This window comes from Trematomus bernacchii, unplaced genomic scaffold, assembly GCF_902827165.1.
Source record: "Trematomus bernacchii unplaced genomic scaffold, fTreBer1.1, whole genome shotgun sequence".
In the NCBI taxonomy this organism is placed as follows: Eukaryota; Metazoa; Chordata; class Actinopteri; order Perciformes; family Nototheniidae; genus Trematomus; species Trematomus bernacchii.
Genome location: NW_022987564.1, coordinates 5,285,200 through 5,297,906, shown reverse-complemented (window position 1 = coordinate 5,297,906; position 12,707 = coordinate 5,285,200). Strand labels below are relative to the sequence as shown.

Sequence of the window (12,707 nt, the reverse complement as noted above, 5' to 3'; positions counted from 1 at the left end):
ACCCTAAAGGTGTTTGTGTGTTGCTGACCTTAAGGATGGTGATGTTCCAGCTGAAACTCTCCAGCGCCCGGCTGATCTTGCGACCCCGCAGCCCCTCCTTCTCCGCCAGACTCTGCAGCTTCTCGTGAAACTCCATGGCTAGAGAGGAAATACACACAACCACAGCAGGTAAGACAAATGTGCTTTGCACTTTATTTAAAATTATCCAAAGATCCACATGAAAAGATTGAAAATTGAGAATGGATGGCACAATTATCAATGTTTTATTAGTAGAAAAACAGTGTAAAAGTGGTACTATAACTGTAATGATCAGGACACAGGGATAATTTTGATTGCTGTGTGTTTGTTATTTAAAACTTAGAGAACACTAGTCTTCTAGTCTTTGTCTGTTTCAGGTATTGAAGTCTGAACATTCCCGTGATTTGACAAACCAAACACACTTAGGCCTAGGCTCCACGGGAACGAAAACGGGTTGAATCCGCATATTTCTCTTGCGTATAGCCCTTTAAGCTAGACGACGCCGTAACGGAACGGTAGAAACGGACCCTGCAAACAACAACGGGTCCAAAGGTGGATAGATCTGGGAACGGAGCGCTCTGGGGGGTCTAACGGGGCCGTGTGGTAGCCTATACGGTCATCCGTTTCTGATAATGACGACGCAATAGCCCCGCCTCTCCCCACCTCTGCTGCTCACCCCCGCAAAAGTACACTGCACACTGAATTCAGATTATTTATCTTTATCTCGATATGGACATAAACGCGAGTGAAGTCTAATCTGACAGGACGGAGACACTTCAAGTCAGATCATCACCCTTAGCTATTTTAATTACCTCTCAAACTACCTAAACTAGTTATAAATATGTTTATTTTTACTGTCGGGTTTACTTACTGGATCAGCTGCTGCATGAGGAAGCATGAAGATTTAAACTTTAACACACGTTGACCGGCGAAAAACTCTGCGCGGTTCCCTCGGCCCCCACCGCGGAGAATAAACAGAAGTGCAGCCATGACAACCATTCTTCTTCGCTGCTTTTGTGGAGGAAGTTGCTGCTTTTGTGGAGGAAGTTACAGCGCCACGTACAGGCTCGGCATATGTACTGCAGCTTTTCCAGCGGTTGGATGTAAACGGAGCTGTCTCGTGTAGCTTGACACAATCCGGTGTATATTGCGTGTGGGCGGAAGCTTTTTGGCGTTTGCGTTTGCGTTACTCCTATGCATTTTGCCGTATGCGTTCCTGTGGAGCCGGGGCCTTAGCCTAATAGACCCCATAAAGTGCATCACTCAGACTTGCATTCCTACCAGCACATTGTTTTGTGTACATTGTGAAATATTTTCAGAAAGCTCATTGTCTTCAGTCCTCAGTGTTCACTCAAGTATGTAGTGGAAGTAATTGTCTCTCATTTAGCTGTAGAGAATGTGTGCGATTCAATGAGAGGCCCTAGAACTACAACACACACTTTGGCTGGAGTTCAGTGATAAATATGTTTTCCCTCACATTTCTCCCTCCTGCCTCTCTGTTAATAACATTCACAAATTCTGCAGCTCCATATCTGACGAGTCTTATTTTTGCTTGCTTTCCTTAAACCAATCGGTTTGTGAGTTTCCATCCTCCACTTGCAGGCTTTACTCCTCTATAGTGAGTAGACTCCCAGGAGCTCTGTGTTATCTCCCGTCTTCATACAGCCTGACGCCTAATGAAAACGCTTCACATCAATGGGGCCTGATCGGCAAAGTCTGTCAGTGTTGCCACCCTCAATTAATTTTCATACACTTCTAATTAATCCCTCCTTATTGAAATTCAGACTATGAGCATCTGATTTCCCAGAGAGAGGAGAATAAACAGAGAATGACAAATGCAAAGAGGATATTGGAAAGCTGATGGCAAATCTGAGAAATGTGAGAGAGTGTCGAGGAAAGTCTGTCCTCCGGCTAGTGAGAGTACGAGCGCTGAGTTGTGTTGTGTGTTTGGCTTCCTCTGACCACCCCGGGCCACTGTCCCACTGTTACCATGGAAACCCAGAAGTGGGTTAACACAGGGCGCACATAACTGTGAGCGATCAACGAGAGCCTAGACATTAAACGTGCCAAACTGTCGACCGACCACACACACACACACACACACACACACACACACACACACACACACACACACACACACACACACACACACACACACACACACACACACACACACACACACACACACACACACACACACACACACACACACACACACACACACACAAAAAAAAGCATAAACACATTCGATGCAAGTATAATTTAACAATTCCTCAGACGATCCCTCTCTGCCACTAAACGTCTGCAAACACACACGTGCACAAATATACGTCTCTGTCACTGCTCCACTCTCACACACACCTACAGAAGTTGCCTGAATAATAACCTTTCCCACACGGTTGCTAGGCAACTCGAAGCCTAGGTGCCAATTTGATGGGTGCGAGTGTGTCTCTATTCCCCTGTGAAAGTGTAGCCAAAGGAGGGAACATTATTTCCAAGCCAACACTGAGAGAGAGTGCATACACAGAGAAACGGGGTCCTGACCCACAAATATCCTTCAATGCCGGCCAAACAGGACGCTACAGGAAGTGCATCACCTTCACTTCCTGTCCTCTATCTGAACCGGGGCGCAGGAGAACACAGATCTGACTTCCAGCGTTAAAAATAGCCAGGTATGAGTTTGTTAGCATCTTATGAAGTGTGAGATCTTCAGAGTAAATCCAGATGTGAGTCTCACCACTTCACAGGACAGGGCTCTGGAGGGAATCAGCTGAGCCACTGAGGTTCATTATAGGTCGCTTCACCCGAATAACAGAGCATTCTTCCAAGAGATATCCCCTTATTTGGCGAAGTTGGAGGAGGAGAGCGGCTGAAATCTGGTATTTTATTCATCAAACCATCCACAGACTGTGTGCTCTGTATGGAAGCATGTTCATCTATTCATAGTTAGTCCAACAGAGAGCACTAACATGTCTATTTTCAACGGCAAAACGCCTTTTGCAGTACATATCTTTATTCAAATGGTTTAAAGACAGTTCAACTTATGTGGAAAGGATTGTGGGTCATAGCGTTGGAGTGGTATCTGTTTGTATGAAAATGGAAGGTTATCATGCCATATCTTATATATAAATGGAAAGAAAATGCAACAGTTTGATTTATACATATTTCTAAAGAGAGATAACTTTCAAAACTTAGATATCATTTACTTTGGAACTTATTTTGTACTTATTTAATTAATTTCAAAAAGGGAAACTTTGTACACTTCTATTAAAACAATTGTTTCGAGTAAACGTTATAATAAAGCGTTTATTCAAACTATAATGCGACACTATAATTGATAATCAAGTATAAGTTGGGTTCTTCCACGTAGTACTTCTAGTAGATTTGATCCTTTTGGTTTGATCTGCTTTTAAGATATTATTTTCTGAAGTACGGTGTTATTCGGGGTTGAAATTGAACAGTGACATCTCTTACAGGAATTACTTTGGATAAACCCCCCCCCGACCTCACTGACCTGTTTTTATTGGAATTGTTTTTTGGAGAGGAAAACCAAACCTGTGTTGTGTGGATTATCCAAAATAATGAGGACAGACACATGGTTGGAGAGAGAACAACCTCACACCCCCTAAAAATCCACCCTGTGCTCCACGGTGTTACAGTACGTGTGTTGGAGAGGAGAGATGGCTGAAAACACTGCTATTCAGTCTGGTTGCTACTTTTTATAAGCATTTCTTCTATTAAAAGAGACAGAAATATGGCATTATTGAGAACATAAGTGGGCTTTTTTTACGACGAAATGGCCCTTTCACAAACTTCAAAGAATTCCCTCTCTCTGGGTGTTCTTGTCTTTCTCTCAGCGTTACTTGTAGCGTTTGGTCTTCCCACAGCTTTCTTCTCCCTCTCAGTTTCAACTCTCTGCTCTGATGTAACTTCCAGACATCCATTTCTGCCCCCCCCCCTTCCCCGGCTGAGAGGAAGACCTCTGCCTTGGGATCACCTGATTGCCATCTTTAATGTGTACACACAGGAAGAGCTTTGTTCATCTGATCAGGCCTCGGGGATCTGCAGCACCTCTTTTTATATCAGATGAACATACTGGCTGTACTAAAATACTTCGCTTTCGAATCACACTAATAATACAACTGATAACATGTGAATTTAAAGTAAATGATACTAGATGGTTGCCGCAGAGTTTGGCCTCCCGAGCTGACCATGTCACACATTTTTCATCAGCGAGTGACCCATAAACCCAAAATAAAGTTGAGTGGAGGACGGGTTGAGTTGACTCGGAGCAAAGTGGAGCAGCCTGCACATTTATAAACAACATTCATCTTCCTCAAACTCTCCCGTCCTCCGAAATTGCCCCAATCCAATCATCATCTTCCTCTCCAAATATCTCCTCTTATCTCTCCATGCTTCTCTCCAGGGCGGTATTGAACATACTGATGAGTTTGCATGCATTTCAACTCTTATAAAACCTATAATACTTAGATATGTGTCCCAATTGTCATATTTATGAAACCCCTTGATGTTTGTTACCGCAGCTTTTTGAAACCAGACAGCTAGAGAATAATAACGTGGAAGTGTTTATTCTTCTTCCCGAGCCAATCGTTCACACTTCCAAACGTCTATCAAAGCGTCTCCTTGGTGACAGTTGAATACTGAATTGGGCTGAGAAAGGGGATGTGGGTAAAATGTGTGTGTTGGTGTGTACGTGGCTTTGTTTATTGCTACTGTGACGACAGTCTGGCTGACTAATGTCAGATGACCCAAGGGGCCCTGCAGAAGTAAACAAACCTCTGCCAGAGATCCCAGAAGTCATAGCAGAAAGTAAGATAGGGTGCCCTTCGCCAAACAGACTGAAGGATAATTGTTGTTGGTAGCTGCGCCAATTAACAATAAACCCACTCAATCCAAAACATACAGATGAAGCGGGCCAGTAAAAAGACTACTTTTACCCTTGTGTGAAACTGTTGATTAGCACATTTCTGCAGCAGATGGGATTGGAAAAACGGTGGGAAAGAAGGGGACAGGAGAGGACAGGAGAGGACAGGAGAGGACAGGAGAGGACAGGAGAGGACAGGAGAGGAAATGAGAGGAAAGGAGAGGAAAGAAGAGGAAATGAGAGGAAAGGAGAGGACAGGAGAGGAAAGGAGAGGAGAGGACATGAGAGGAAAGGAAAGGGCAGGAGAGGACATGAGAGGAAAGGAGAGGACAGGAGAGGAAATGAGAGGACAGGAGAGGACATGAGAGGACAGGAGAGGAAAGGAGAGGACAGGAGAGGACAAGAGAAATGCAAGGAGGGAATGCAAGAGGAGCGGAGAAAAGGGAATGAAAGGGAAAGTAATGATATGAGGATACAGGGAGAGGATAAGAAAGTGCGCAGGATGAGGATGAATGGGAGAGGGGATGGAAAAAGGGGTGAAAATAAATTGGAAGAGATGGAAATAAATTAATGAAATGCAAAAAAAAGGGGATAAGCAGAACAGAGAAGATGAAAGTGCATAAACAAAAAATGATGATGAAGAAAAGGAAATGAAAGAGGACACAGCAAAAGGAACAAAAAAGTACAGAAAGAAAGGAGGGTATGAGAAGAGAGAAGAGGAGAGAGCATGAGAGGAAAGGGAGTTCAGTTAATGACAAAAGCAGCCACCGCAGTGTTTAACAAACTGCTGAGGGTGTGTGGGAGCTTTCATGAGTGCAGTAGGAACATGGGCATTGTATTGTTTCTACACACACAGCATAAAACACGCTCAACATAGCCGTAACTCCTACACACACACAGACGCCTACACACACACAAACACACGCCTACACACAAACAGACGCCTACACACCCATTGTCTGTATGTGCAGGATCCGGTCGTAGATTCCGTCGGAGAGCTCAATCACCGCTCTGCTCGCCTGGACCATCTGCAGACAGAGGAGCATCTATTAGCATCTATTAGCAACACACACACACACACACACACACACACACACACACACACACACACACACACACACACACACACACACACACACACACACACACACACACACACACACACACACACACACACACACACACACACACACACACACACACACACACACACACACACACACACACACACACACACACACACACACACACACACACACACACACACACACACACACACACACACACAAGAAGTGTGACCATGTCATGTTTTACAAGTCAGAGGGTCAAATCCCAGGTCGTGAACTCTGATTTTCCGTGCATGAAGTCATAATGCTTAATCGTCTGTAACTTTTGACAAGAACAATTTGTTTTTGGTTGACCAACGCATTGTTTATTTTACCCAAACTAATGTTTTTTTGGTCTTTCAGTAACTCAGCGCTAGTTGTTCATGGTTCTCTCCTGCAATTTCATGTGGTCGTACCGGTTCAAAGGATCTGGGGAATGAAATGCAGACTTGATGGGAATTAATAGCGTTAATTGTAGTTGATTCAAGAAATGAAGGGAACATATTTGGTTTATGGCACAGTTTATCTGTTTTCTAGTATTTATAAGTTGAAAAGCTCAGGTCTTTTTGGATTAGTTCCATCTAAAATCATTAAATGTGTCATTTGACTCGAAGTTGCACATCTGCCGTAGGCCCTTAACTAATTGTGCCGTCTTGTTTTTGTGTGTAAATCAAACATGTCAGCACACAGTCTGTTTAATTGCCCACTGTAAAATAACACGATACATCAAATTGGTGTAAATCCCACAGAATACGAACATTTACAACTAAATCAAACTCTATTGTGATGTTTTGCATATGCTGGCGGTCGTTAAATGACTGATACAGCCAATTGGATTTCACACTGTAGGCTGTTTCCACACACATTGCACAGCAGACACAAACGGTACTTTATATATTTATACGTACACACAAGGCACACAGAGATTAATGTGACAGCTCTTTCAAAGTAATGAAACACACACACACACACACACACACACACACACACACACACACACACACACACACACACACACACACACACACACACACCACACACACACACACACACACACACACACACACACACACACACACACACACACACACACACACACACACACACACACACACACACACACACACACACACACACACACACACACACACACACGGGAATGACATGCGTAGCTCCTGCCTTATTCATTCTGCGCACTACAAACCCCACTGGGACCAGACCCCCTGTATGGGGAGAAAATAGTACATCAATTTGACCAGATCCAATTCAATACGACACACACTCATCCATATTTCCTGTCGCTGTTGTTCGCCTCTCCCTCTCCAGGCTTCAGGATTGAGGTGTGGAATCCATTCATCCAAACGACATTCAAATCTATGCTAATGGTATTCAGTACAGCTTTTTCTACTCTTACCCGCTTGGCTGCAAATGAAAGTGGCTAAACACACACACACAGAATCACACACACTACTTACGTTACACACTGATGCACGCAAAGACACACTATACAGTTGCTTGTTGTATAGCAGAGACAAACAACCCTAGTTCAATTAGAGTGTCAAGACAAACACCTTAATCATGACTTAATCAAAACAGAAAGGGGTTTATTTGTCTTCAATGCAGCCTGTGTTTGGTCATAAACCTCCCTCACTCACAATGCAGTCACTATCTGTAAATTGGCAATTCATACTGACTGTTCATCCTCCCTACCCACAATACTCCTGGGGAATATCCGATATGAAACATAAACAAGTGCACTTTGAGTACATCTCCGAATATGTGTGTTGCAGCCGGCAGACAGATGGCTGTAAACAGGGTGTAATGTTGTTCACCACAGCAACACATGGACAGGGTTACAGTGCTGGATTATAGCTGTATGTAAACCACTTATAGGGGGCCAGCAGCAAGCCCCTCAGGGAAGAAGAAGAACTGAGAAAGATTAAAGGGCTGAGAGATAAAAGAGGGAATATTTAGAAAAGAAAGACAGCCTCGCACTGTATCCTTGCAGCGACCTAAACCCACAAACTGAATGATTAATCCCGCCTTATTGACTTTTGATTAGTTGATTAACAGTCCAATTGAACGCTCTGCCCCCTTTTATTTCTCTCTGTGTTTCCACGGGGGAGGCTGGATTTATTTTTAGACGTCATTAAATAAATTAGGCCTGTTAAATAACTTTCTCCCGGTCGATGATAGCCTGCAGTTTATTAGTCTGGGAACACGTGGTGGCTTGGAGCCAAGGTGAGGATGTCGCCAATGTGTTTACGAGTCATGTTGCAGCCATAGCAAATGTGAATGTTGTTTCCTACACAACAATGAGAGCCCACTTTGTGTTTGAGAACATATCAGTTAAAAAGGAAGCTTTTGTCTTGAAGGCGGGGGGGGGGGGGGGGGGGGGGGTCATTGTTGGGTCAAGTAGACAGGAGATGGGAGGGGCGCACTGATCTTTCCTTCCTTTTTATGTCTATCTCCTTTATAAACCTAAAGCATATTTACTGTCTTCCTTTCTCACCATTTCATAAGTGGAGACGACCCGGCGAAGGACGTCAGGGAGGGGCCCCTGGGGGTCCAGTGCGGGGTAGTGGTCCCGGAGGTCAAACAGTAGCAATGGCGCCCCGTCTGGCCCTGAAACCCGGGAGCCCAGAGCGAGGACACACTGCATGAGGTTAGCCGCCATGGACACGCCACACAGATCTCTGAACACTGCTACTGAGTTCTGTTGGAGGAAAGAGAGACAGGGCGGACACATGTTAGTCTGATACTGTACACACACACACACACACACACACACACACACACACACACACACGGTTCAGAATCTCTCTCTTTCTCTCTGTATTTCCTTACCCTGTTGGAAAAACAGTACGGATACACGGAGTGAAATCAAAATTAAATAAACAGAAAATCTGCGAAATCACTTCCCTGCTACGTCTCACACTTGATTTGTTTTCACACTCACACACACACACACACACCACGAACAAGAAGTGTGACCATGTCATGTTTTACAAGTCAGAGGGTCAAATCCCAGGTCGTGAACTCTGATTTTCCGTGCATGAAGTCATAATGCTTAATCGTCTGTAACTTTTGACAAGAACAATTTGTTTTTGGTTGACCAACGCATTGTTTTTTTTACCCAAACTAACATTTTTTTGGTCTTTCAGTAACTCAGCGCTAGTTGTTCATGGTTCTCTCCTGCAATTTCATGTGGTCGTACCGGTTCAAACTAAGAGGATCTGGGGAATGAAATGCAGACTTGATGGGAATTAATAGCGTTAATTGTAGTTGATTCAAGAAATGAAGGGAAAATATTTGGTTTATGGAACAGTTTATCTGTTTTCACAAACACACACACACACACACACACACACACACACACACACACACACACACACACACACACACACACACACACACACACACACACACACACACACACACACACACACACACACACACACACACACACACACACACACACACACGTAATAAAAAGCCACTCCTGCTGCAAGAGTACAATCTGGTCTTTTCCTTCACCTATTGATTTTCCGTTCTGCAGCTGTGTTGTTATAGTAGATCAGGTTGAAGGTGTAAAAATCAAGTATAATTACTGTTTGCCTCCGGGTGACACGAGAAACCACAGATCAAGTTTCTGCCTGGCTCTAAAAAGTTGGATCAGTTTTTTGAAAATGTGCCACCCTTTCTTCCCTTTGGTTCTTTTCTGGTACAAACACAATCAGTACTGTTACATTTCAATAGATATGAGCAAGACAAATAAGACTGTTCGCCCTCTATGAACAAGCAGGAATATAGTGAATTATCTTTTTCAAGATTCAAGGCTTTATTGTCATTTGCACATTAGCTACAGTGTAGATATGGCAATGAAAACATATTTAGGGGTGCAACCAAATTTCCCAGAATCCAATGCAACATTACATTACATTTCATTTAGCTGACGCTTTTATCCAAAGCGACTTACAATTAGCGATTACAGGGACATTCTCCCTGGAGTAACTAAGGGCTAAGTGCCTTACTCAAGGGCACACTAGTGGTGGTGTTCCTGGCGGGATTTGAACATCTTCCTATACCTATGTTGTCTGACCATCAGTCTAAAACCCAGTGATATTCAGTGTATCAAATAATCAAATTTGAGAATCCTGCTTGATGAATGACTTCAATGAACCCAAAAAAACGAACAAAATCATTGTTGATTAATGTGATGCTGCTTTCTTCCTCACCTGCATGTTTTCCCTCAGGTCAGTGGCATCTCTCAGCGGAGGAGAAGCCATCTTGAAGACCTCGTCCACAGCCCGGACACCCAGGTCCCTCAGAGCTGCGTAGTTCCTCCCTTTGCGGGCCTTCCTCACCGACAGTCCCCTCTTGTGAGGCTTCCCCCCTCCCCTCCGGTTGGTGAGCGCCACGTGGACGAACAGCTTGGCGTGGGGAAGCTCCTCCCCCGTCAGAGACTGGAGCGGGACGTGTCTGTACCCCGGCTGAAGACACTCCAGAGGAATGGTGTACTGCCCTGTGGTGGTAGGGAGATTAGATTGAATTTGAAAGCATATCATGAACATTTTAATGGAATCCATCGTTACAGTTGTGACCTCTGACCCGGATACTGACCTATAAACTCATCCCCTATGAAGTCGTCATCCAGCACCACGAAGCGCACCATGGCGAGCTCCGGCAGGTTGATCTGGAACTCGAAGCTCTCATCGAACACGGGGTTGTCTCCGTTCTGGGTCACCGTCCTGGTGCGGCGCTCCGTGCAGTCGGCCGGGATGCCGTGGATCTCAATGTACACGTAGGGGTCCACCACGTCTCCTTTGGCCCCCGAGCCCCTCGGCTTGGGCAGGTTCTGGCCGCTTATCACCTGGGAGAAGGATCAACATAAAGGTTGTTCATACATTTGTTTTTTTCAGAACATCATAATGACTTGAGAACAGAGGTTTTCAAAGTAAGAGGCAGGCCTGTCCATGAGGGCTACATACACTTGTAAGTGAAACATATTAGAGGTTATTACATTACTACATACTTTCGAGACAGTATTTTTCCCACTTATTCATAATCTTATAAATACCTTATTTTTTTATCAATTTAGTTTAGTCTGCAGTTGTGTCAACCAGCAATATGAAACTATCTTAACTAGTTTTTTCAGAGTGTTTATGACCAATGTAGGTTATTTTGATACCATAGGCATCCAGGAATTGAGAGAAATGATGAAACTAAGTAACTAAGGGAGATTAAGGGGATGCCTTTCCAGCTTTGTTAGGGTAGGCCCACAGAACCAGACTTTGAAAACCCCTGATTAAGAGGATCATTCAAGTTTTAAACAACTTCACAAAACACCACACCTTGACATGGAGCAGCTGCGGAGACACACCAGGCACCGTGTCTCTGGTGTCGGCGCTGAAATAGGACACCTCCTGCCGCATGATGGCAGGCCGCAGGACGTAACCACAGTTCCCATTCTGCCTGAACCACGCCGTGTTCAGGTCCATCATCAGTCCCGCTGTCTGGAAATTCATAGACACTATCTGGCAACCGCACTTCCACAGGTCCTGAGGGTTCATGTTGCTGGAGTCAATACGCATGGGGCTGGGGTAAACCCTCGACAGGAAATGCTTGTTGTGATTGACAAAGTCTCCGGGGCTCTCGCCAGCGAGACGCACGGCCAGAGTCTCGTGGAAGGAACACAGCTCCCAAGGGTTTTGGCTTTTAGATGACGTGGGGAAATCAATGAAGCTGATGGAGCGGCAAAGTGTCACGAGATCAGAGAGCTCCTTCAAGAGTTGGAAACGTTTGGGAGGAAGAGGAACAGGAGGGACAGCTGTGACACTTTTCTGCACCATTTCCTTTTCATTTCCTCCAGGCGCTGCCCCCCCGCTGTTGGCCGCTTTTATCTTTTGACTCATCTCTGCCCCTTCATCCTCCTCACTCACCTCCCCATCCTCCCCATCAGGCCCCAACTTTTTACCCTTTAGTAGAATTCGATTCCTCAGGGCATGCGGTGACGGCAGGTATGACTTCCCTTCGTATGGAGGATCTGCGTATAACTTCTCCCCGAGTATCCTCACCAGATGTTGCCACATGACTTGCTGTTGTTGGACAGAACAATGGTTCTCAATACAAACAATTAAAGGGTAATGAGAAGCCACAAACGCAAACCTTCCGATTGCGTCTAACACACAATGCAGGAGCAGAGGTGGGGAGAGGCTGTGTCCCGTACAGACCACAGGCTCTCCATCGGGGCCGTCCCACACGTCCACCTCCACACAGCGACATCCCATCTTCAGCGCCCGGATGTAGCCGGAGATGTCGGACGGACCTCGAAACTGGTCCTCGATGAGGTAAGTGTTGTGGGAGGAGCTGATGTAGTAGTGGGACAGAGGCTGGGTCATGTCCTGGCACACGCCGTCGTGCTCCCTGTCGAAGAGGTGGCACTCTGCTGAGGTGAGGTAACTGGTGAAGCCGTCCAATGACAGGTACCCCTGCTGCCGGCCCTCCTCCGACGGCTCGTGGGAGAGGATGAGCTTCAGGCTGGTCTCCTCACTCACCTGGGGGAGGAAATGGATGGAGAAAAAAAAATGGATAAGGGTGTATTCTATGTGTGTATGTGCATGTTCATATATCTCAACAACAGTTTGAACCTCACACTTTGAGGGTTTATTTCTTGTGACTGGAGGGAGTGCAGTGTT

At 45.1% G+C, this 12,707-nt stretch overlaps 1 protein-coding gene across 1 annotated transcript in view; it reads right to left on the bottom strand.

The window, feature by feature from the left end:
* The window catches only part of LOC117478348 (inactive phospholipase C-like protein 2), a 28,702-nt gene that overhangs the window by 1,281 nt on the left and 14,714 nt on the right, over positions 1–12,707 (bottom strand). Inside the window, exons 6-11 of the mRNA XM_034125350.1 lie at positions 11,364–12,566; positions 10,633–10,882; positions 10,248–10,534; positions 8,522–8,725; positions 5,856–5,931; positions 29–138 (exon numbers count right to left, since the gene is read on the bottom strand). Of these exons, the coding sequence (XP_033981241.1) occupies positions 29–138; positions 5,856–5,931; positions 8,522–8,725; positions 10,248–10,534; positions 10,633–10,882; positions 11,364–12,566 (2,130 nt within the window). The remainder of the gene's footprint in view (positions 1–28; positions 139–5,855; positions 5,932–8,521; positions 8,726–10,247; positions 10,535–10,632; positions 10,883–11,363; positions 12,567–12,707) is intronic.